Raw genomic sequence first — 26,215 nt, 5'->3', positions numbered from 1 at the left:
ATTCACATAATGTTCTATACTAGTATGCTATACTAATTTCAATTATGTGGCCTCACTTTCTTTATCTCATCATGCAGTTATTAAATGTTTTCGTCTCAATTTTATCGCTGATCCAAAATTTCATTTTGTTACCGAAGATTCATGCAATTGAATTGGGCATCAAAGTTGAGAAGAGTATAAGCCGGACAAGTCCCAGTTGGACATTGAAACAACATTTTTCTTTCAGGTGTCCTCAATTGCAAAGTCTTAAATGAAACTGAATCGCAATCCTCCACTTACTGACTAACATTAATAAACACAAGGCCTAGTACCGGCTTCCGGCGGGATGACACGTTTGCTGTGCTTAATCAAGATTGGAGCGGTCAGACAAACTGGTTGTCATATTGGCGATAAGGGACATATATAAACAGACTCATTTTCTTCACCATACGAAGGGAGACAGAACGTTTTGTCTGACGTGCTGAGGAAACAATTATTGGAGGTTTCGTTGTCTTCAAAAAACAATGAAAAACCAGTTCAAGGTTGTGTTTGCTGCTCTGATCATAATAGCATCGTTGGTTACAGACGGTGATTGCTTTTCAGGGCCCATCCTAGGAAAGGTACTGAAAGATATGCATTAAGAAACCCATGATACTTGTCATCTCACCCAATTCACGCCTTCTTCAGTAGTCGGTTTTGATGTTTACAAAGACTGCAAAAGTGAGGTGCGGCATTTTCTTGGGCTGCATTTATTTTTCTTTCCTATTCAATGATAAAAAGACGCACCCTTCCTTTTATGCTGTCGTTTGTGGCCACTCCCTTTGGGAAACTAACTTCCAGCAGCAAACTTCCAAAAACATGTTTTTTAAAAAATCTATATTTATTTTTCTCTAAGCTTGCGAGCGGACGGAATCCTCCAAATCCTGCAATCTGATTGGTTCCGAGAGCGGGCAGTTTTTTACGCCTCTTGCCCGCTAACCCGGGCGGAATCGTTGGCAGCTTTATTCACAAGTTTGTTTGTTGTTTGTGAATGAGCAAAACCGGTGATTTTTAACCATTTTTTTTTTAAACTTGCGCTATTATTAGCGTTATAGCTAGAGAAAAGTGCATTTTGTTATTCATACTAGGCCAGTTTGGCCACAATGGCAAAACAAGCGTAATGAATTCGTCTCAGCATGTACAGACATCCATCGACGCAAGTTTATCCTAAGGTCTAATTGAACATGTCAAAGTCAGTAATTTTAGCGTGTGCACTTAGCGCTGCTGCCGTTCATCATAAAATTTTGAAATTGTAACCGTTTCCTTCACGTGATCATATTGTTGATGTAGACCCTGACGCTTCAGAGTAAGAATGGAGATTAACTGATGAGTGGGTCACCTATTCGGTGGCCCACCAAACAGATTTGTATTAAATATCCATGCGCTCAAGATTTGAGTAGTTCACCTGCTGGTTTATTCCGCTCTTTCACTGCAAGAGACCACTGTCTTGGCTTCGCCGGTGAACATCTAAATTATAAATATTTATTATATACAATAAACTCTGTTTATTTTTTTTTAGCATGGCTACCATGAAAACTAATTCAGGTAATCATTTGAAACTCTTTCTTCTTTTTTTGTCGGTGATATCTTAAGAGGGAGATTATGAGGGTTTGCCGTGCTGCAAGAAGTCTTGGCTGTGGGAATATGGAACAAGGAATAGCCAATGATAACTTAGAAGAAGGGAAGGAATCATGGAAAATTTAACAGCTGGCGTCTATACAGTGATATTATCAACATGGATAAAATCACGACATGTTAACTGTAAAACGTAAAAATAAAGCTGTTAAGTGACTCAGTTATTCTTCTTTTTATTCAATGTATTCAAAATGCAAGGAAACGAATACGTGATGAGCCGCTGGAAAGAAAAGTGTTAGAATGCTAATTATAATTAAAAACCTGAGACTGCCCGTGGTTGTTTATTCTTTCAAGGTACGTTTACTTGGCAACCTAAACTATCAATCATTCAATCAATCAATCAAAATCAATCAACAAAAGTTACTCAGTAAACAATCAAGCACTAAATTTGAGAGTAGGCCGTTTAGTGATAATCTAACTGCATACAGGAAAAGAAATAGTTGTGAAACTGCTCTTGTGTCGTTAACTGAGAATTGGAAAAAAGCTCGATGTTGATGAACACAAAATTGTTGGGGTTCTCTCAACCTCTCAACTGACATGAGTAAGGCTTTTGCTTTCTTATATCAACCTCTCATGTTAGCTAAATTTAAAGCTTACGGTGTAGGTGACAATAATGTCAAGCTTCTTTACTCTTATTTTACAGATCGTTATCATAGAGTCAAACTGGGGCCAGTAGTAAGTGAATGGAAGGTGTCCAGGGGATGCCCTCAGGGGTCAGCATTTGGGCCACTCCTTTGGAACATCTATCAGAATGATCTTGCATATGATATTGATGTTAACCTTAACATGCATGCAGATGATCATCAGTTATATGCTATGAGCAGTGACATGGAGATTGTTAATGCTAATCTTACACATAGTGCTAAAGTTGCTCCAGAGTGGTATACTTCCAACTTCATTAAAGGAAATCTTGATAAGTATAGAGTCCTGCTGCTTGGTAGCGAGCCTGGCAACAATATTAATGTAGTAATTGACAATGAAGTTGTAGTATCTACTGACTGCTTAAAATTACTCGGGGTATCAATAGACAGGCACCTTCATTTTGATGATTAAATATAAAGTATAATCTATAAGAAAAGCAGTCAGCGTGTAGGAGTCCGGGTGCAGCTCAGAAACTTGTTACCCACTGGTACTAAGTTACAGCTTTTCAAAGCTGCAATTTTTCCCTACTTAACTTATTCTCATCTTGTCTGGCACTTCTGCCATGCTAGTGACAGTAGAAAATTGGAACAAGTACAGGAAAGGGCACTCAGAAATATTTACTTTGACAGATCATCAAGTTATGAAAAATTCATTATTGAATATGGCTAACCTGACCGACTGTTATGGGATATGGCCTGTCTTATGTACAAGGTTAAGAGTAATATTTTGTCCTAAATACTTTGCTGACCTTTTCCAGAGGACAGACACCAAATATCCACTGAGGAACAAGGAATTTGTAATACCTAAGTTTAATAATGCGATTACACATGGAAAGCATTCTATTAGGTATAATGGCCCAAAGTTATGAAATCTACTTCCTAAAAAGATCAGGGACCTTCCTACACCATCTGTGTTCCAGCAACATTTATTCTACAGCAGTTGTAATAGGTTCATATTTAACACGCGACCAGCATACTGCTAGGATCAGCGATGTCGATGTCACAATGTGTGGTAAAAGAAATATGAAATATGAACCTAGTATAATATTATGGCCTCACTCTTCATGGGGTCTCCGCAGCTCAAGTGAATAGAGCGCCTGCCTGGTGTTTGCGAGGACAAAGGTTCCAATCCTGATGGGGACTCAGATTTTTTCCTTGTCCCACACTCATGACATGCTGATCATATAATTTTCTCAAAAGTTGTTTCATTCTACATGAAGGATGCAAGCAAGGGAAGAAAAACAAAATTTAGAATCAGTACACTTGACAGCAGAAATGACATGACGTTCAAAAGTTTGCAAGCTCGACACAAGCTCTTTATCTCACAAAAAACAAACAAACAAACAAATAAACAATCACTGAGGCCTATGAAATTGGTGACAAAACTGCCAAAACCGCTCTTTCTAACTTCACCTAAAGACGAATTTAACAAGTCATAATTTTCAAGACAAGAACTGGAAAAGGTTATTTTCCTGATCCACTAGATATCAAATGACAGTCCAGCTGAAACTTATCATCATTACATAATCATACTCAAGAAAATATTTCCACAAGCAAACAATCAAAATCACTACTTAATTCCAGGTAGTGAGTGATGTTACCAGATGGCATTAGCACCTCACTGGCTCAGACATTTGTCTTGAGAGTTTGTGACTCAAGCCTGAAGTAGCCCGTGTTGCAGATGTAATTTAACCTTGGTTTGTAACATCTGCAAAGAACTGCCAAGATCCTTGTTCTGGGTCCCTAATGGACTCAATGAATTACCAGAAGTTCCTTTCAAATTTCCTTTCATGCTGATTGACATGGCACATTGTCAAATCCTGGTACACAGGCGGAGGCCCAGAACAAGGATTTTTGCACTGTTTCGCAGATGGACTTAACCAGAGTTTAGTTTCAGCTGTGGCGTAGGCTAGCCTGAAGGAGATGGCTGAAATTCAGGGTAGTGAAACTGCTACAGTGTAAGAATGTCAACAATACAGGTTTCACTGTAAAAACATTTTCAAAACATTATTTACTGGTATGTCTCAAAGCCTGTAACCAATATCCAGATCAAAAATTAAGTTCCTCTTCAGAAAAATCTGAAAAATAATTCTTAAACCATCCAACACGTTCCTTTTTCATTTCCACAGTCAAGTGAGGGTTTTTCTGCAATCCATTGATGACCAGCTCCATGAAACGACGCACTGGTCCTTTACTTGGAAAGTCATCCAATAGGTATTCCAGGAATACATGTTCCTCAAAACTAACTCCCTCCTCTTCAACCTTACAAACTTCATTATCCACTGGATACCGCCAAAGTCTATCAGAAAGACTGATTTCATCTCTAAAAGCATTTTGATACACCCCAATCTGATGGATCTTATCTGCTTCTTCCAAAAGATCAGATTGCATCAGAAAGGTATTTGTGCCCTGGTGGATCTTCAGATTTTTGGCCTTTGCATCATTAAGAATGCCGTCAAAGAGGCCAAGTCTGTTTCCTTCCTTGAGAGAAAACTCTGCTAACTTAGTCTGTGACTCCTCAGTTTGCTCATTGTACTCATCCATGATATTCTGTGAAAGGTTAAATGATGTCTTACCCCAATTCTCCACAGCAGCAACAATGGTTTTTGCTGTTCCTAGTTGCTTTGGTGCAACTTTCAACTCTGAGAGGATATCTTTGATTTTATTATTCAGCTCAGGGTCAGATTTACCTTGTGATAGCTCTGGCTTGCTTAGACTTTTCTCTAAATCTTCAAGATTTCTTTCAACCCATTTTCTTTCTGATTTCTGAGGCAGGGACTTACTTTTGCTAGACAACAAAGTTTCTCCAAACTTTTTTCTTTTTCTACTCCTTGTCTCTTCTATAGACTTCTCTAGGTAACTCTTCATGTCACCATTCCCAATTCCTTCCACAGACTTCAATGAATCCAAGAGACTGGATGAGCCACCAGACTTCAGCTTCCACTCGGCCTCCTCACCTGCTAACTCCTGAACAATCTTGTTGTACTTCTTATCCCCCACTCCTCCATGGGGAAAATTCTTTCCCAGCGTTTTTAGACGAGGATCAATTATTTCTGGGGGCTCTCTTTGTTCCTTGGTGTCCACATCTTTTTCCAATTTTTCTCCTATAATCAACTTTTCAACACTCTCCAAGTTAGGCTTTGAGCCTAAGTTTTTAAGATTCTCCCGCAAAGAAGATGCCCTTAAACTACCGCTTTTCCCACTTTGGACGACTTCACTTGGCAACTCTTTCGAATCTAAAGCATTCTCTTGTTTCTTGACCTCTTGGGATACAAAACCTGCAGATTCGGTTTTGCGTTCAGTTCCTTCAGTAGGGTGCTTCTGATCTTCAACCAAGGACGATGATGACACATTTGTATCATTACTATTTCCGTTGGAGCCCGAACTTGCACTTCTGAGTAACAAAACCTTGGGAAACGAACGGTAAAGCAAAGAAGGAGAGGTGAAAACTCGACTGTTCAACATTGTGGCCACTGGCAGCCGTCCACCATATTGCGTTCCCAGCAGTCAGCGCGCTCTGAAATCCATCCCGAAAGCCATTGCGCTTTACTCATCACCAGGCTTTCCCTGTTATTTCCATTGCCATCAAAATGGCTGACTTGAACAACACTTGGTGACGGATCTTAGAAGCTAATAGCAACATGGTTGGAGGATCAGGTACTTTGTTAAACTTGTCCATTTGAAGTGCTCAAAATACCCGGCCACTTATTTGAATTTCTTTCAATGACAAAAGCGCCTTTTGTGTTTCTTCTTGTTCTTTAACGTTCCGACGTGACAAATGTCTGGGTAATATAAGCTAAATTTACCAATCTAGCAGTCTAGCGGCTGCGCATGTCTAGCAACCAGTTGCAAAAATACTTGAGACACTGTACCTTATTATAATTATTATGGCTTGACCGGCCTGCTTATGACCCTGTGCTTGTGATCACCCCACCTCCCCTAGTTGCTAGCAACACAAGAACATGCTCAAAACTTGAAGGTACAACCTTGAATTGAGGGGAGGAGAGTGATGAGTATTATATCTCTTGGATGTGTGACTAGCAGCAATTTGAAGTAAGAAAGGTCGGGTTTTTGTTAACCTGTGCGGCAGGCGTTTGAAAGGGAAGGGAAAGGGAGTTTTGGGCGCGATAGAAATGCTAAGGGGTGCGCAAGGAGGAAGGGAAGGAAATGCCTGATAGGAGACCATTGTATTTCTCTTTTTTAACATCCACCAGGCGGATGTTAAGATCCTGATTGGTCAGTCTTCAAAACATGTCAATCACAGCCTCAATACCTAATAATCCGATTGGTTGAAAGTAACATCACGCTACTGAGTAACTTTATCAATCTTTCAGTAATCATTAAAAATAATATTATGTTGTTAGTGAAGTGTGATTCGATTCCTGTATGGAATTCATCGTTAGAATTAGAAACTGAAGGTATCAATTTCAGCTTGTAAGGAGAATAGAAGAAGACAGTTAAAAGAACCGTATAAAGGAAAAGACCTGTCAGCTAGATGAGTTTTACTTACTGGTTTTTGACAAGTCTCATCTCTCAATGGCTTGTTTTACTCACTAGAAGAAAGAAAGGAAATATCATGCTGCCTGGCCTGTGTGTTTGTTATCTGCTGTTTGACCTCAAATGCCTACCACGTAGGCTATGCTTTATCAACGAACAGATTGCTAAATACGATTTTTGGTTTGAAGACTTCTTCTTGCTGGTTATAGACATTATAAATCCTCCAGGAACTTACTTGTAATTAATAATTGATTGCAGCCTTCTTGTAGATCTTCAAAGTTCAGGTCTTCTTTCCCCACTACCAGCATTCTTTCTTTTCTATGCTCTGCAGGATCCAATTCGAGAGCCAGCAAAGTGTTTTTAATTTTTGTTTAGACAAATGTTGCATGCAAGTTGCTAAGACCAGCATGTTTCCTTCAGCAAATGACGTAATAGTTTTGTGCTGGATTTTATATAACAAGCCACGTATTGTTGCAACTTTTTTCTTTCAATGGACGACCACATTTGAACTTTTTTAAATATAGTATGTACCTTCACTTCAGATCTCTTGTTTTAGGAAAACAAAAGCTAAAAATAAGTACATTATTTGAGAGCTAGTCATTCACAGTTGCTTTATTTTTGCATACATTTTTAGTAGGTGGGATGGCGAAAACAATGGTTTCCTGGTAGACATTTCCTTCCCTCCCTCCTTGTGCGCCCCAGGCCTCACGTTTCTCTTGCGGCTAAAACTCTTTTTCCCCTCCATTTCCAACGCCTGCCACACAGGCTAGTTTTTTGTTGAAGTGTCTCAACATTTCTGCAACTGGTTGTAAGCTAGTCTATTGATGTTTCATCAATTTCCAGTTAGTGGAAGGCCATTCAAACCTGACCCAACGTCGTATGAGGAAACAGGAATTCCTTGGTAGGTTACTACTTACATATACAGGAAGCACAGAGTTAGGTTGGGAGTGGGGTACACCAACTGTAAGTGGGGTGAGGAAGGGGGTGGAGTGGATTGTAATGTAAAGTAAATTAAGCCACCTGAGCTCACCTGAGCTTGACTCAGTTTTTGTAACCTAAACCACCTTGGATGGGGTGCTCTGCCAGTCCATTGCAGGGTTACCCCATCAACAGTTAAGTCGCTGGTACCTACATGTACATTGGAGTAAAGAAAGACAAAGTGGAGTAAAGTTTGTTGTCAAAGGAAACAACGGGATACAAGGCTGTGCTCAAAGGAAAATTGAAGGGAGCCCAGTGTTCTGAATCTGTGAAATCTATGGTGCTTAGCATATGATTTTCTTGAAAAAGTATGATATTTAAGTCACCCAGTTTCAATTTAGGCGCAAGGGGCCACCTGACTCTGCTGGAGCACAGCCCTTAGACAGTAGTGCTTGAACATAGACCTACATACATATTTAAAGTTCTGGCCCTAATTGTCAAAAAGGTGGATACAACTATCTAGGGGATTATTCTCTCTGCACATGATTCACATATTTGTAGTACCCTTATCTTCTTAGTAAAACCACAGAGGCCATACACCTGTACCTCAATTTAAATTGATTAATCTGACTCTGTTTCTTGCAGTGGGAATCCAGCTAGGTATCAAAGTCATGGAGTGATTCGCATGAACAGAGGGGACACCAGGCCATTTGAGGATCAGCGGCTTGGTGTCCCAGGGATTGGGACTGAGTCTGAGGCTGATCAACATTTAAAAGACATGGTGAAGAATCAGTTGGATACAAATGTCAGTCTGCAAAGGTTAATAATACAAATGTAACATTATTGTCATTGGTTTTGTTGACACTGATAATAGGGCTATTGATATGGAGAGGAATGTCACGTGTCTTGCAAACGACACATCTTAAAAAACAGCAGTCGTAGACTTGACTTGAACTGTACTGTTTTATGTGAATTACATTATTTTACAGGCACACGTTAGCTTAGTTCTGTCTTATTTAAGTTAAGAAGGCAATTTTGGGCCTTTTGTCTGTGTCTTAATTTAGATGCAGGGGCGGGGGAGGGGTCTTTTGTCCTACCGTGTTTTGCCTTGCATAAATGGCTCTGACGTAGTTGATAGGTCAAGAATAAGCAGATGGCTTACATACAGTACAAATTAACGTTTTTGCTATGGGTATTGTCTGGTGACTAGATAAAAATTTTTGGTCTTCAGATAGAAAAAAAGAAGTCGCCAAAAATTTGTTTTCCGTTAAGGTTGATTTCCACTGACGCATTTTTAGCTACGCATGTTAGCACATGTAAATTTTAATCACATAAATAAAATAAAAGCAAGATAAAAAGTGCTGAGCTTAAACGAGAAGTTGAGGGAAGTTCAACTTTTACACTAGTCTTACAAGCGACCCTTCATGCATTGCCTCTATTTTATTTGCAAACATAAATTTTACGCATGGACCCACAGAAAAATTAGGCGACACTGGAAATCAACCCTTACACTAAAAAAAGAAAAGAAAATGAATGTTTTGGATATTATGTTGATATTGTTAACCGTTATCCATAGCTGATCTACAAAGAAGTTACAATGTTGGCGGGGTGGCACATAAGTCAAGTTTCAACAAAAACCAATGTCCTCCGATCCTTGGACAGCTGTTCAAAATACTAGAGTGAAAACTTATCGAGCTGCCTGGTGGCGACTAGCTTTGAAATTCTATTTTTTGTCTTTGGCACTGTCCCTGAACTTTGTTAATAAATATTATTATTTTTTTCATTTTTCTTTCTTTTCTTTTTCTTCTGTTTCTTTTTTGCAGTGAGCTCACTCGAAAGAAATCATTTCAATCATCATCCAGTTATGCTCCATTTTGCCCGGATAAAACGGGTGCTATGAGCTTAAAAGATTACAAGTCCCTACAGAATCATGAACAGCATGTGCAGTTTCTCAAGGAGTGTGGGTTTAATGAAGACGAAATTCAGTTCAAACTTGAACAAGAAGGTCACATTCCAAAGGTAAATTTTACATAATTTTCAGTCTGCATGGCCTGTTGTATAATGTTGTTAATGCAACTCATAATGGAAAAGGAGAGTTCTGTTAGGGGAAAAAATATGTAAGTAAATAAATTATTAGGTAAATGAATTATTATAAATAATTCAGTAAATGGGCAAATAATAAATAAGTAAATAAATAAATAAATAGATGAATGAATAAATAATGTCCTAGTTGATTCCCAGAGAGTTTTAACTATTCCCCCCACCCCTCATCTCTGTTATGCCCTTTCCCCTCCATAGCATATGTTACATAGTACAACTTAAAGCCAAAGTGCTCCTATACTTAAGTAATTGTTGAATTTATCTTGTTGTTACAGAGTTCAAAGAGAGTCAGTTTTTTTTGTAACTAGCCCCCTCCCCCCAAGATGAGCAGGATTGATTACAGTTGTCCTGTACATGTAATTTCAATTTCCCCAAAAAATTCAATTGTCCATTGGGTAAGTTACATTGTAAGATCAGAATTTACTAGCCCTATTACAAAGTCCACTAGCCCTGGGCTATTGGACATGCCTTTGTTTGCACTCTGTTTTAGAATTCAACAGGGTACAGAGGAATGCCAATAAAATTATAACATATAGTACCAATAAATTATTGCTCTATCACAGATTTTACTTATGTAGTATGTAGTTTAATAATTGTGTTGGAATTGTGGCTCACTAGGGGTGCATATCAGAGCTTACAGACCATCCCTGAATAGAGGTGGGGAGAGATACAACCTTTCAGTGATTTGGACCAGACCGATCAGGTCACAAGTCATGTCTGATGTTCAATCTGTTATGAACAGGGTTCTAGCAGGAAAAAAAATCTGTCTGCTACAATGTATAGCCTGCAAATACAGCCTTCTCTCCTTGCTCCTCACTGACATGGATGTTTTTGTGAAATGTCCCTAGTGGTGAGAAGAAAGCAGAGATGGCTGTATATTCACAGGTTATCTCTGCTAGTAAAGTGACAAAAATTTACAAGATTTTAAGTTTAACATATCTCCTTGTTGGACTTTTCTAGGCTCCTAAAAGAGGCAGATTCGTAGCAAATCCCGAAGCTGAACAAAAGAAGATTAAGGATCTTGAGGAAAGAATCAAAATGCGAGAAGATGCATTGACTGTCCCTGATCTGTATTCTAATGTGAGAGTTCTGAGCAGGCATGCTTTGGAAGTGGAACAATCACTGCATAAAGGGACAGTAAAGGAGAGAAGTTTGAATCACTTGGTTCAACCTAAGAAGCAAGGTACAGTTTATATGAAGATGATGTGAACTGTGGAAATACAACTTTTAAAGGGGCTGTGTCACGGCAGTCCAGTTCATTTTGTTTAATTTTGCTAATCACTCACCCTCAATCGCTATGGAACTCAAAGTAAGCAAAGAAATTACTTGCAAATGACAAAATTCCAGAGGTCCGAGACAAACAAATATGTCTCCTGAAGTTGCAAGCAGCAGGGATCATCTTTGAAAAACTGTTAGGCTGAACAGTTTTCAAAAACCCTAATTTTATTGTACTCACTCTTACTAACAATGACAATATTGAGGCAATGGAAATATTAAAGTAAAATTAGAATACTGGCTGCCTGGAATAACCATAGGGGCTAGCAGAGCCAGGTAGCCAGTTGACATCAGCATTAAATAGCAATAAATTACAGGTCAGCAAGATAACTGAAGCACAAATGCACACATAAAAAGAAAAAGAAAAGAGAAAAGAAAAAGCACAATTTCTATGCTATTGAGGAAGTCTAAAATAGTTAAATTTATATATGAATACTCAGGAATTTATGAATGAGGCTGAGTATGATATGAAGAATTAAGCAGATCGTCGAGGAGGGTGTTATCGGCCCAGGTGGATGATACCCTCCGAGATCAGCTTAATTCTTCATATCCTACGAAAGCCAAATTCATTAACTGCTTTATTATTCATTCAAAGTAATTCCTAGTTTGAAACATAGCTAAGACATGCTTACCTGCACCGATGTTAAGTTCATCTTCAATAGTGTACGTTTAGGTTTGTCCAGCTCCGCAAATATTCACCAAATAGCAGATGTCGCCCTCCGAGTTGTCCTCTTGCTGTTTTTGCTATGCTTTTAGCTATTATTTCGCCTAGTTCCAGCTGGAGTTCTAACTCTTGAAATGAGTAAACTGTCCGCCATTTTTGTTTTCACAACCAAAACAACTCAATCTAGTTCCTAGGTCTTCTCGGTAATGGTGCCTTAACACGTAGCGGGCTGCATTTTTGACATCATTTCGTCGTTAAACACAAAATTCTTCCAAATTTGGTCATCAGTAACTGGTTATGGTGAATTATGTGTGTGCTTTTAGCCAATCAGTATGGGGGAAATATTTTGAATGAATAATAAAATAAGTGATTGAATTCTGTCTTTTGTCGTTAGACCTTCCTAAATAGTACGTAAATAAATTAAGCCGACAAGAAAAAAAAGAAGAAAACGTAGCTTTGATAAGCCAAATTCACTGTAAATGAACGGTGCTAAAAAAATTACCGCCATCTTTCCCGCTGACCGCCGCTAAAAAGAGAAAATGAAAGGTCTGAAATTTGTTTGATATTTTCTTCATAGTTCTACTGGAGCATTTTGTGTATGGCTAAAGGCACTAAAGCACTAAGTAATAATTTCAGCCCCTTAAAATGATTGATGCCTCTTTTAGCTATACCGCTGAATGATCCACTGCTGCAAACACTGCTGGAACAAGACAGGATCTTGTCCAAATCAAAACGGGTACTTGAATCGTCTACTTCCAGTGACACAGATAACAGTTGTAGCAAAGAGTCCTCTGCAGGAGAAGAGCTGCAGGAGTTATGTGTGCGGAGCCCCAGCAGTGTGTCCAAGGAGGACAGTAGAACTGCTAATCTACCAGCAAATATCCAACCCATTGACAAGGAGGAAATCATCCAAAATAGATTGTCCTTGGAGCAAATTAAAGAAATTCCGAAATTCACCAATTATCATCCCGGAGAGCCGAACAAGGTTGGTATGTTTCATATTCATTAATAATCGGGCGTAACCTAGCGCTCATTTCTCAGTTTTTAAGGACTGCTATTTCCTTAGATATTGCCTCCAAAGAACTGAAGCTTGCGCAAATTACTCAAGTTAACCAGATCTCTACATTTGAACTACATTTGTTTATACGGTGGCTCCTTCTCTGGATTAGCTCTTATTAGCCATTTTAAGTTTGCCCGTTGGACTGGATGTGTTGTATCGAAATGCAGCATGGGACTTTTAGGGGGAAAGTCTTGTCCCATTCTCCTACGCATCCTAGTAATATAGCGTATCAAGAATAGCCAACTAGACTACGAGTAGTCCCGATTTTTCCTCAGGGATAGTAGAGCGAGCGAAACGCGAGCGCGCGTGAAAATGACCCCACGCGAGAAAAGGCGACACTCCCCGCCGCGTGTCGCCTTTTCTCGTGTGGGGTGATTTTCACGCGCGCTCGCGTTTCGCTCGCTCTACTATCCCTAAGGAAAAATGGGGACTACTCGTAGTCTAATAGCCAACCTGCAGTGCGTCCTAACATCGCTTGCTGGGCTTCACGTGCCAACTTGAAATGGCCAATACTTACGAGCAAAAAATATCACTAGTGATATGTGTTCCCCCACCTGGGAAACATGGTAAACACATATCCCTAGTGATATAAGTTCCCTCACCTGGTAAACACATATCCCTAGTGATATGTGTTCCCCACCTTGGAAACACATACCCCTAGTGATACGTGTTCCCCCACCTGGGAAACACATATCCCTAGTGATATGTGTTCCCTCACTTGGGAAACACATGTGACCCGGAAAGGGAAAACGGACACTAACGCTTTTCCGTTTAACGGGCTAAAAAACGGATTATAAACGGATGTAAACTTTTTACGCAAGCGTTTAAACGGATTCCACGCCCGTTTAAACTGATAGGCAATAGTGTTAAACGGTTGGGCGAAGTAAGTGAACGGATTGGCCGAAATGTTAAACGGTTGCAACACATATCTCTAGTGATATGTGTTCCCTCGCCTAGGGATATGTGTTTCCCAGGTAAGGGTAGTAATATGTGTTTCGTCACCTGTGAAACACATATCACTAGTGATATGTTTCGCACCTGGGAAACACAAATATTCCTAATGATAAGTGTTCTCCTTACCTGGGAAACACATGTCCCTAGTGATATGTGTTCCCCCATCTGGGAAACACATATTCCTAGTGATGTGTGTTCCTCCACCTGGGAAACACATATCCCTGGTGATATGTGTTCCCCCACCTGGGAAACACTTATCCCTACTGATATGTGTTCTGTCACCAGGGAAACATATATCCCTGGTGATATGTTTTCCCCACCTGGGAAACACATATTCCTAGTGATATGTGTTCCCCCACCTGGGAATTACATATCCCTAGTAATATGTGTTCTCCCACCTGGCAAACACATAATAATATCCCAACGAGGCTTACTACAAGTTCACAGTGGAAGTTTAACAGCACGACTTCTTTGCGTTGACTTTAGGTGCTGTTTATCAAGAACCTTCATCACAAGGCATCAGAGGCAGACTTAGTCTCTCTCTTCATTAGATTCCAGGAAAAACAGGCCCCTAAAATCGCTTTCAGGATGATGAAAGGAAAGATGAATGGCCAGGCGTTTGTGACCATGCCAGGTTGATCAATTTTCTCCTTGCCACTTATTGTATGTATAAATAAAACGTGTCTCCTATTATGTCGACTTTCATTTTTACAAGTAATTGTTCGCTGACGTCAAGTCCCGTCACCTCCTGAAGTGATTACTCAGCCAAACCTCAAATGTTTCAAGGCTGGCCTGGACAATTTTTTTAATCAATTGATTTTTTAATCTAATTTATTTATCTATCTGGCTGTACCGCTGAGTGTGGTGGTGTGGTATTCCGCTTCCTAAATTTTGGTCTTATTTCTAAAGCTGCCCCGTACAAGATGAATCTTTGTTTTTTTTTTTTTCTGAGAAAACAGTATCACTTCTGAAAGCTTAAGTACTTAAACACAAATTTTTTTGTTGGCGGAAACCTCTGAATAATGTCCGGTATAGTTTATATGGCTTTCTTAGTTATAAGGCAATTCGGCGGGGGAGGATTAATGAATCAATACGATACCGTGCATTAAAACGTATTCAATCGCATGGAGGCCCTAGAAACGTTTTTAAAAAATAATGCTTGAAGAGTATTCTTTTCTAGAGTTATGCTTCATCGAGTTTTCTCTTTCATAGACCTGTTTCTTGATCCTTATGACTTTGGTTTTTTTCGACAGTAAAGTTTCATGTCCAGCCGACTACTTCAGCGGTGGTTTATACGCTGCATTATATATTATTGCAATTGAAAAGAACCTCAGCATTAAGAATAGTGTAGTCATGTTTACTTTATAATTTATTGCAAAATGTTAATAAACCCGTGTCACGGGAGAGATCAAGAATGGACCTTGCCATGATTCGCACACAAATGTAATTAACAAGTAAATGAGATTTTTGATATGATTTATCTATCTCCTTTAGAGCCTTTATATTTACTGGAAAAGTCATTATATTATTTTGCGTTGAAAAGTAATAAGACGTTTTAAACCACTTTATTATAGATTACTTCCATTTTTATTAAATTTGGCGCCGGCGCTACTTTTTGCGGCTGGTTTCATTACATCTGCGGTTAAATTCATTTTGTGGCGTAGCACTTATGCTCGATTTATGCACGTTTTGTTTTTGACTTTAGATATTGATTCAGCAACTGCGGCGTTGAATTTGGTGAATGGCTATTTGTTTAAAGGTAAACCCATCATCATTCAGTACGGGAAGCAGAAGAAGGAACCTTCACACGAGAGCGTTACGACATCGAATGCCTCCCCGGCGAGTACGTCAAAATGGTGAGTTTTTTACAGTCCTTTTCGCGAAGCTTAATCATTTTTAAGTGTTTGTTCAAGGCTAGTTCAACTATGTTTAAAACAGGCGTGTTTGAGCTCACCATTTCTGGTTGCGAGACACACCCGCAAACTTGGTTTCCAGTTTAAAAAAGTAGGAATGTGTCCTAGCGGCTGTACTATTATCGCATGTGGCCGCATGAGGCTGACTTTTCGCGGTTTTTGGGTTTGGATACGCCATTAGAAAGTAAAATCCGCGCGACTCTTGCCTTTTGCAAAAACGTGTTTCTTTATTTCAAAATCTTCCGCATTGTTGACCGTTTTTCGAGCTGAACACAAACTCGACAAAGTGGAAGTAAATCCATCAAAAAGACAAAGATTTGAGACTGCATTATTTTAGCTTGCAAATTGTTGGATTTTTCGACTGCTACACACCTCGAATTCCCAAGGGTAGTCAAAATCCGCTTAAGTACATGAGAACTGCGCCTCAAATTAAGCGGCCACCCTCCCTCCACTTACATGTTGCGGCCAGTTATCAGGGTCCCGGCGGACAGAATAGTCAGTAAATTACTGTAAACCGAACCTATTGAGAGCGGTCAACCTCTATTATGCCCTTTCTTGTTCGTTCTCATGGCCGGGAGTGTCGGCTTGATAAAATTCTGTTATAATTTCGGTTTGCGACCTCTGTATGGTCTGTGGATAAAAAGATTACTTTGCAGACCATAAACAGAACTGTTAATATTCAAGCATTCCACGTCAAAACCCAAGCGATATCGTTAGGCAATGTCAGGTCGTAAAGTTGCATTAAACTTTCTTTTGAGGGGGACTACTCAGAGGTATACTTTTTTAAAGAATAAAGTGAAAGAGTGAGATGACAATCTCCCTTATGACAGAGAACGCGATATAACGAACAATACTTTTTCATCTAGCTATTGCAAATGTATGGCAAAGGACCCAAATAAAGAGTACCACCTTTATAACTCGCACATTTCCGGATTCACTTGAAACGAATAAGAGAAGGGTAATGAATACTCTGCTATATAAACAGTAATAATAAGTACAAAGGTATTTGTTATTGCCCAAGACTGGTTTACTTTTATTTTGCGTCTCCATAGCCGCCCCATAAAACCAGTAAAACTCCTCTAGTTCAGAATTGCAACTGAGTGTCAAATGATTTCATATTTGTCCAGTGCCCCAATGTAAACAAGCAAATTAGCCTTCGCCTGCTTGACTTATCCTAACTTTGTTGTTCATTGTACTTATACAGTACGCTGATCGCTTGCCCTTTTGGTTTCTAGTGGATTTTCTAAACGAGTCGTAGTTAGGATTAGGGCTGCAAAAAATATACAGGTGCTGGCCTTGTGATGTATTTTAGCACTGTCGAGTTCTGCGAAAACTGTCCATACTGCAATCGACAATTTTAACACGTACCTTACGCGTGTATGTAAGGTGGGGCGTTGTTGCCTCGCAACGTGTAAGAAGCGTCATGTCATTAATTATTCATGAAGTCAACACCGTGGAAATGTCACAGTCTCTGCTACATTGCAAACCTTTTGCTTAACTTTCTTCAATATTTTATTCATGTTTAAAGTGCTGCATCAAATACTACACCAAGCATTTTTCCAATATCCGGACACCTTGGCTCAGTCTGATTCATTTGTTAATCATTTGTTCTTGTGTTTGCGGATAGAATAGGAAGCTTATTAAAGCAAGTACCACGACGGCGGCAGCAAAAACGTCAACAAATCAATGGAGATGACGAGCAAAACTAACATTCTTTCACGTGCGTTCCACTTTTTAGAACATTTCTTTGTGTCCTTGCGCGACTATACGAAGTCAGTGAAATTTGCTTATGCGATCTTTTCGGGAGGACGTTTTCTTTCTATCTCTGAATCTACAATTGTAGTTAACAATTCCAAATCGAGCGACTCGGGTTAATTGCCATGAAGTTCGAAAGAACTGCTAGTCATTAAGTGACGTTTTCGCTTCGGTTGACGCCATTGTTCCCAAGATACCCCATTACTTACAATTCCGTCATTGGCATTAAGTCTCTATTTACGCCGGACCTGTTCTTAATCCAGGAGGTATATTATTTGGGTGTAAAGGAAAAATTAACTTGACGGCGCTAACAGATGGAAATTTTGCGGTGTCTGTAGAAATGTAATTCTTGGTCACACTCCGTTCGGTTTGGTTTCCGTTTTTCACGAGGATAAAAAGTTTAATCTTTGGTGTTGAAATACAACATGAATTTGTGGTGGCAGTTTCGAGTGGTGGAACATTCGTGAAAATGGATTCTCGAACAAATGAAATATATTTTTTTGACGAGAAAACAACAAGACTGCTACCGTGAAAATAGCTTAGATAACGACAGATCCGAATTAGGTCCATCTGATTTGCACATATTACAGTTAAATTCCTCATTCCCGGTAATTTTTTCATTTTCTACCTAATGAAAAACACTTTGTGAGAAAAGAATTCTTGTAAGGGAAGATTAATGTATGTAAAAAAACGGAAAAATAATAATAATAATAATAATAAAACATAAGCGCATTGCAGTTTTCATCCCCATCTGAAAAAATTAAAGAATTAAAGTCAGTTCTTAATTAACAGACCCAGCATTCTTTAGCTCTCGTTTCTTTCTTTTTTGTTTCATCCTGTAGATTTAAAAGCTGGGATGCTATTTATAGTAGACGTATTAGAGGAAAAAAATTCTAACTTAATGTGATAAAAAAAACGCGTCAAAATGGCTTGAAATAATCAAGGAAGTTTTATAAGCCCACCCTACTTTAAACTATGGTTCTTGAAACTTCGAAGCTGTATTCGGTTTCCGTTTCTCATACATGCCGACTTCTTAACACCGGTTTTGTTTGTTCCGCATGTTGTTATGGTCCTGAGACCCGGGGGGTTTTCTTGGGTTAATTTTTGCTGGGTTTGTGCCGCTGGCATCTCAGAACCCCTACCCCATTAAAGTCTATTTTCTAGCCATATTATAGACCCCATCTTAGTAACTTTGGGAAAAAAGTGATTTTCGCAATCCCAACTTAGTCACTTTCTGTTTATGCATCTACCTTATAAATCCTTTTAACAAGGTCATCCTGAAATGAACTGATACATTTCGGTTAAACTTAATGTGAGGTAAATCTTTCTATTTTTAAATCCCTACATACCTGCGGAATTTTCTGACCGCCCAAATTCTGAAATGTACCGGTCCCTATTCTAGTAACTCTTATAAAAATGCAACCCCATAATAGTCAATCCAGTCGTGATAATGCAGTCGTAATAAGACGTTTTATCGTCGAGAAAAATAAATGTACCCCAGTAGAATAGAGAGTATACTAAAGCCACTTATTTTTAAGCAAGGAATTAAAGATCGATAATCATGAATACATGGAGTGTCAGCCAGTGGGCATCTGTAGGCGCAGCTGCCAGAACTTCCTGTTTCAGCAGAGAATTCAATAAAACTGTGTTTCGAAAACAATAAAAAACGATGTATCCCGTAGTTAATTATTTTTCGGGATTCAGATACATAGACTATTTTCCTGTTCTAATCAGACTTTTTTTTCTCTGACAAGCTGTCCTGTGCGTGGGAAAATCGGAAATATTTTTATTGCAAATAACTTGGCATTTTGTTTCCTGCGTTTTGTATGGAAGCTATAACTTGCTTAATTAAAACAAAAGCGTAACCGGCTTCGAGTGAACAAAATTGGGAGTGTGGGCATTTGACTGAAAGCATTCCGTTTGTTTCAGACGGTTTAGTTGTCTTTTTCTTATTTGTATTATTGTTTTCTTGAGGTAGTCAGAAAAAGGAAAAACGAAACGATGTATGTTAGTTGTAATGTAATAAATCAACTCCGCGTAAAATCATCGCTTTTTAGCCACTTCCTTCCGTAAAAGACACCACTATCCCAACAACGTTTCTATGAATATTGCTCTTAAATAATGAAAAGCTTCAAGTCAATCGAGGAGCTTTAAAACTGTAAATAGCCTTAGTCGGCCAGAACGGTTTTGTAAAGACAATTAATAGAACATTTGTAGGGTCACTGACCCATAATTTTAGCTTAAATTTTCTTTTCATCAAGAAAACTTTTTACCGGGCTGTTTGCACGATTGCCTAATCTAAAGCTTCAACCACCAGATTCCTTTGTGATCGACGAGTTCCTTTTAAGCAAGTTCATTGCCATTCATCTTATTGATCCCTATGATTCTTGCATTTTTGTCGCGAAAAGAAAGAGATAATATTAAAGGTGTTCTCATTCCTCAGATGTTCAACCAGCTTTTTTCCGCATTTTCCGCCGATTCACTGCTGAAACAGGAAACCTGTTTTTAAAATTTCTTCCATATTTCAGAAAACTTGTGTGGGTTTTGAATGGACCATTTCACTGCATGCGAATGGGTGTGTTGCGCTTGTATCCGTTTTGGTCAGACATGCAACCTCGTTTCCAGGAAATTTCTTTACATGTAGAAGAGACACTGGTGACAAGGTTACACGAGACGGACTATGAACATCTTCAGAGAATCTGCGTTCTGCTGTTGGACCCTTTTCCCCCGGTTTCTTGAAAATATTTTTGCTATTCCAAAGGGTTTTTAAGCTCAGTGTTCCGAGAGTATTTTTGTTGGATTGATGTATCCAAAGTACCTCAGTGGCAGCTTTTATTTGTTAGAGCGGTTTTCATTTGAGTGTCGAAAAGTAATTGGTTTTGCACTTTCTACAAGATGCGATTGGCTTAAAAGATTCGCGCCACCTTTTCATCCAATCAGAAGTAAAACCAAAGCCAATTGTGACGCGCTCGCATGCATTTTCCCGCGCTTTGCGTCAGCCACATGTAATTACTTCGAGTTTTGATTGGTTCAATGTATTGTCTGTGTCCTATGTGATTGGCCAGAGTAATTACTTTGGTTTTGGTTTTACGACACTCAAACGAAAACCACTCTAACTCCTCGGCAAATTTAAATCCAAGGACAAAGAAGATCATGTGGCATACTAACCTATGGGTTTGTAAATCTCATGAAAAAATTTCTCCTTAATGCATCCTTGATTTCGTCCTCAAAATCATAGACATTGGATGTTCGAAAAAGTGTTATATCACAATATCAAACACATCGATGAAATTACCTCGAAATTAGTTAGAACATGCCCAGCTATGCGTTGTCATATGATTTTCAACCGTCTACTAGTCGGATTCTCATCCCTGTCTTTAATAACCTGTTGAATCGATGTTTCATGTTGAATATACCCAAATCGAAAGACCCTTTGGTAAGTTTTTTGCCAATAGACATGCATTTTAACCCTTTAAAAGGCTGTAATACTCCCGTGTAAAAGCTTGAATTGCGCAATGTGATTTTAAATTGTCCCCTTTTTCATAGATCATTTTTTGTGGAGTCACGGTAGTCTTACGTACCGATTTTTTGGCTGTGCCGTGTCAAGTCAGAGAAGAGACTTCACCACATTAGCAAATCTGGGCGGACTTAAATTGACTTAATTAAGATTTATTGTTTCTTCCCAACCTCCGTCAAAAAGCTTGTAAGAATTGGTGCTGATGAGGGCGCATTTGAATATAAAGCATAGGGTATAAAGGTATTTTTGTAAATATTTAGAAGATTCACATTTTCATATGTCCTCCATTGAGCGTGTCAGCTAAACAATGTGACACGTTCCTTTCTTTGTTTAGTGTCAAATTGTACTTCAGCAATGCGCTCACAGAATGCTGCCCATCGTATGTTATTTCTCTGGGTATATGACCAGGAATTCTTTTGATTTTTGCTGCTCTTAAATGAAGCTTGGGTGCTAAAGTTTCTACCTATTTTCATTGTTTTTTCGTTCTCATAGTCCTAGTTTTAACTTTATTAAAATACCAAAAACAGGCAGGAAGTACATGTAATTATGGTAAATGTAAAGATTGGTTAATCAAGCTTTTGGCATCACTCCCACCAGGTCAACTATGATTCCATAGACAAGAAATATGTTCAAACCCCCGGGCACAAAATGCCTCACACACCCCTCTACGATGACACAGCACTTAATGCACAAGGTCGTGTCTAATCGTGATGATAGCTTCTGTGGCTGATTCTATTTGTTGAAAGGGCTGGAGAGCTACATATAACCAAAGTCATGGTTCCCAATATTGGTGGCTTTAACTCCTTGTGTTATCCATTATCTTTCTATCTGCCTACAACTTGTTAATATTCTGAAAAGACGAATTCTGTGGATCTTTGTTTGAAAAATGCGGCGTCCTTCTGGCCACTTAGTCGGTTTTTCTAGATCTTTCTATTGCGCTGCGCCTAAGATATCTATCACCTCTGCTTTTGCCTACCTAAAATAACTATTATCTTCCTTTGCAGTATATAGTATCAGGGACTTACTGTTATCTGTGCATCCGTTCAATCTTGCCGAATAACGTTAAGATTGGTATTGACGAAACTCCAGATAAACAAACCTTAAAAAGAGTATAACTAGAGTGTTCACTAAAATGAGAGCTCAATTTTTTGACTCTTTAACACTTAAGAGTGACAAGCATTTGATTTGTTCTCAACATATCATATGTACCGAATGTAAAAGTCTTGAGAATAAAGGAAATAGTCACCACACTGGTGTTGATTTTTCAGGAAAATCTCCTTCTCCGTATTACAAAAATTCTTCGGAAAACGGTAAAGAGAATATGTAAAATGATATAAGGGTGTTAAGGCATAGAAGAAGTGCACAGTGACCCGAGCCTCAGACGGTTCCCATTGGTGTTTGTACCCTCATGTTATTTACGTCTTGAATCTTTCTTTTTTTCATAGAGAGTTTTGCACCTGGTGGTTTTGAGGTCAGTGTTTAAGGACCATTTAATAAGTGTACGAGGAGTTGATTTTTTCTTGCCTTATGTGTCATTGTTCGTCACAATTTAAGCCTTTGGGTCCCAAGAGTGACCAACATCAAATTTCTCCTAACAATGTCAATACCTTATTAAAAGAAAGGTTTATGAAAATAAATAAAATGATCACCTTAGAGAAAATGCTTTGATCTTTGAACAAATTCTCTCAACTAATTCAATAAGGAAATGTATTGAGATCAGTTTGGAGAATTTGTATGTGGATCGTGGGGCTTAAAGGGTTAAACATCCATTTTAGATATTTGTTGAAATCGTGCAGATTTACATGGTCTCGCGAAGGCAGTGTGTATACCCTCGGGCAATTGTCATTCTCTTCCGTGAGAGTGATGCCAAGACTTTTAGCACCTAAATTCCATATTGACGTTGAAGGATAAGATTTAAAATTTCATACCCCATGAACCGTCAACAAACCTAAAGTATTTTCAGGACCATTGTGGAGAGTCACACCAAACGAGGCTGAGTGCAAAATGAGAGAAAACGAGTGTTATTTGCGTGAGAATAAAAAATCATTTTCATATCAGTGGCTTCACACTTACCCTCGCTTTGAAACAGAGGCTTGGGGCAACTCGTACTCGTGTTTTTTCACATGACGTTATGGCGGCCATATTGGTTTCCCAAAACAATGAAGCGGCAGCCATGTTGGTGTCCCAAACCAATCCTGTGGGAGTTAAACTCTTTTCTTATGCAAACGCCTCCTTTTGTACCATAAAATTGCATAAATGCTGGCAACGTGAGTGAAAATACTGTATAGAGTGTTTTCACTCACGTGGCCAGCATCTATGCAAATGTTTTGGAACAAAAGAAATCATTTGCATAAGAAAAGAGTTCATCTCCCACAGGACTGGCTTGGGACACCAACATGGCCACCGTTTCATTGTTTTGGGACACCAATATGGCCGACGTGACGTCATGTGAAAACACTCTATAGCCTATTCTCATACTTTTAAGATTTCCAAAAGATGCTTTTATTTTTTTTGGAGAAAGTATGGCCGAGTCATAAAGTACATGTACGTAGTTTCCTTGACGAGATCGAGAACTAATTCCTATTTAAATTGCATTATCTTATCAACCTTAAGCTGAAAAGGATTAAAAAGGTAAAAGTGGATTACAGATGAGCAGGAAATTAGAATTGTCCATCTGGTGAAACTCTGATCAAAAGTAGATTAAATAACTAATTAACCAATAATTCTCCGCAGTGTTTATCGTTGAATGGATAAAGGGGTATCACGGTAACGTTTCGAAAGGTACTGTGCCAGTATGTCGGTAGGCGAGTGAAACTAAGTTAAATCAACGTTCTGACGAATTGCCAGCGCTTCGCTCGTTTTGAATCTCTTTACGGTGGCCAGTTTATGTTATCAACTCAGTGGATTAAACCAAATTCCAGCTGTCAGGCTATCAAGTCAAGGAATCCCAACTATAGTATATTTAGGAAAGTTAGTTTCAGCTATTGGTCCGCTGAGCGCTCCATGAGACCAGTATGATTTCCCGGGATTACAATTATTGTGGTATAGGTTCAAATTATTTTGTCTAAGAAAAATGGGATGTAACATGTAGCTAGAGTTTTTGTATCGTTTCGTTGTTGTTGTTGTTGTTGGTGGTGGTTTGTTGTAGTTATCGGTATTCTTTTTTTTCTCGTGAACTTTTAATGCTGGCATTCGTTCTTATCAAACCAACACTATTTTCAGTCTCTTATCGATTTTGTTTTCTTTTGTGGTTCTCGAGAGTGATATAAAGCAACTTAGATATGAAGTGACGCACGTGATCTCTTAACTTTCGCGTTTAACATTTTTATCTCCTTAAGATAGCTGGGTCAGCGTTAAAGTTAACCCTTTTAAAGCAAAAGTCAGCTGACACAAAATGTACTTCCAAAATTCGTGTCCGTGAGTCAAATCATATGGTTTCATAGAGTCTGTATGGGGTGCTTGAATTCCCGTTTATCAGACATCGTTTGAACTCTCCGCCCATTTCTGAGTTATTCGTTAATTGTTTGGATCCAAGAGGGTCTCAATGGGGTTAACCGATAGGCGTAAAACGGCCAAAAATTTAGTCGATAGCCGTAAAAATTAAAAAATTTTAACCGTTAGCCGTAAATAGAGTAAAAAAGAGTTAAGCGTAAAAGGAACTGTTCCCTAGATCTGCTACTTTTAAGGGAGGTACTAAACTCACTTATGTTTGCGTTTTTTATTTCCCGGCTCGTGTGACTCTCACGTTAGTCGAAGCGCCTTTTAGCTGTTGACCAAGACCTAGGCTCCATTTCGGCCACTCTCTCGGGGAACTAATTTTTTCCATAGCGAAAGTGTGGCTTCTTGCTGGGGATTAATATTCGCGATTTTCACGAGGTCGTGCCCTCGAAACACTATTGAAACAACACGCAGATATGTCACTGTTTGTAAAAACACGTTGCCCATAAACAACATTTCCCTGTTTTTCTCTGACGCTACGGTAGACATTGCCATGCCTAGTCCCTGTACGTCGTCTTCCCAGGCAATCTCGGTCAAGGCATTTCGGCGAACTCGCTAGGACCACGTGACCCGAAACGCATTAGCCGCGCGGAATAATGAGGCCTACGGACAAGGCAACGGCAGACAGTCGTTCCGTACAGTCCTTCGCTATCATTAAAAACACTGGACACGGGAATTTTGTTATTAGCCGTTTTCACGCTAGAGCTAGAAATGGATTATCCGTCTGAGACTAGCCTGTGTACAGTGGCGCCCTCCCCACAGACACCCTTTCTCCGATTTTTTCTGAGGGGAGGGGGCGGCCGTACACAGGCTATCTGGAACCGATAATCCCGCCTTCAAACTGTCCGTCGAAATTGACGGATAAAGTCAGGCGGATTGTTCATTCGAAATTAAAACTATTCCATTTTCAAATTAAGAAGTATTACCTATCTGACGCGAATCATCAAACGGATAACCCGTTTCACACGAATAATCCGTCTCTCGTGTGACAACGGTCATTTCTGTTATGATGAATGTCTCGGCCCGGCCTTGAGTTGGGCGTTTGCGTGTCCGCTTTTGCTTTTTCACAAAGATTATTTTTAAATTGACTATTGACATTTCTATGTGTAAAATAATATTATAAGTGAAATACTTTATAAAAGGTATGATCTATCAGATGTTAAAATTTTTCAAAAGAATAGCTTGTTTAATCCCGAGATGATCCGAAGACCTTTATTTTGATTTAAAGATACAAAAAATACAGGTTAATTAATATTTTACTTTTTGAAACGAAAGAAGTTAAGTTTTAACTTTTTGGTTAACCGTAACTGAAAAAAATTAGCCGATAGCCGTAAAAGAGCCAAAAGTTTAGCCGATAACCGTAAAAGCCACCACCCCATTGAGACCCTCATCCAAGGCCTCGGCTGCCAGAGTCTCTATGTTGTAACAGTTTGAAGAAAACCACTTTTCAGTAACTTTTTACCTGGTGCTGTTTGTTTTCTTAGTTTTTTTAATGAATCGTGAAGTTTTTCAGTTTTATTTTGTTTGTTAACTTTTTGATTAAAGGGGTTAGGCTAAGGACATCTTTCCTCAGGGTGATGATCGGACGAAAGTTTATTTCTTCTTTCTTGCTTTTACTAATTTTAAAGCCGTGAGTAGCTGGTCGTCCGCCTTGAAACCGGTAGCCAATGCAGTAACCCGGCGTAGACGCCAAGGTTTTCTTTAACTAGTTTTTGTGGCCTCTTTCTGGAAGAAAAGATACCCTTTGGCTCTCCTTGACAGTCATGTTTA

At 39.0% G+C, this 26,215-nt stretch overlaps 2 protein-coding genes across 10 annotated transcripts in view; one reads left to right on the top strand and one right to left on the bottom strand.

Annotated features, from left to right (window-relative positions):
* Nucleotides 1–2,974: 2,974 nt before the first annotated feature.
* On the bottom strand, nt 2,975–5,874 carry LOC140947423 (uncharacterized). Its single transcript, XM_073396514.1, has one exon. The coding sequence runs from the start codon at nt 5,757–5,759 to the stop codon at nt 4,344–4,346; it is 1,416 nt and encodes a 471-aa protein (XP_073252615.1). The 5' UTR covers nt 5,760–5,874; the 3' UTR covers nt 2,975–4,343.
* The window catches only part of LOC140947424 (RNA-binding protein 41-like), a 72,385-nt gene continuing 51,972 nt past the window's right edge, over nt 5,803–26,215 (top strand). For 4 of the 9 annotated variants that reach the window (XM_073396521.1, XM_073396519.1, XM_073396522.1 and 1 more), the window contains exons 1-8: nt 5,805–5,951; nt 7,635–7,692; nt 8,355–8,528; nt 9,533–9,728; nt 10,770–10,992; nt 12,414–12,733; nt 14,249–14,396; nt 15,468–15,618. In XM_073396521.1, coding sequence (XP_073252622.1) covers nt 5,936–5,951; nt 7,635–7,692; nt 8,355–8,528; nt 9,533–9,728; nt 10,770–10,992; nt 12,414–12,733; nt 14,249–14,396; nt 15,468–15,618 — 1,286 coding nt within the window. In that variant the 5' untranslated portion in view covers nt 5,805–5,935. Of the gene's footprint in view, nt 5,952–6,265; nt 6,348–7,634; nt 7,693–8,354; nt 8,529–9,532; nt 9,729–10,769; nt 10,993–12,413; nt 12,734–14,248; nt 14,397–15,467; nt 15,619–20,976; nt 21,126–22,392; nt 22,419–26,215 lie in introns of those variants that run through there. The other 5 variants (XM_073396518.1, XM_073396520.1, XM_073396515.1 and 2 more) reach the window with 5 other exon arrangements.

Source organism: Porites lutea, chromosome 9 (genome assembly GCF_958299795.1).
Source record: "Porites lutea chromosome 9, jaPorLute2.1, whole genome shotgun sequence".
In the NCBI taxonomy this organism is placed as follows: Eukaryota; Metazoa; Cnidaria; class Anthozoa; order Scleractinia; family Poritidae; genus Porites; species Porites lutea.
The sequence above is the reverse complement of the archived record's forward strand: the minus strand, read 5'-3'. Positions and strand labels throughout refer to the sequence as shown.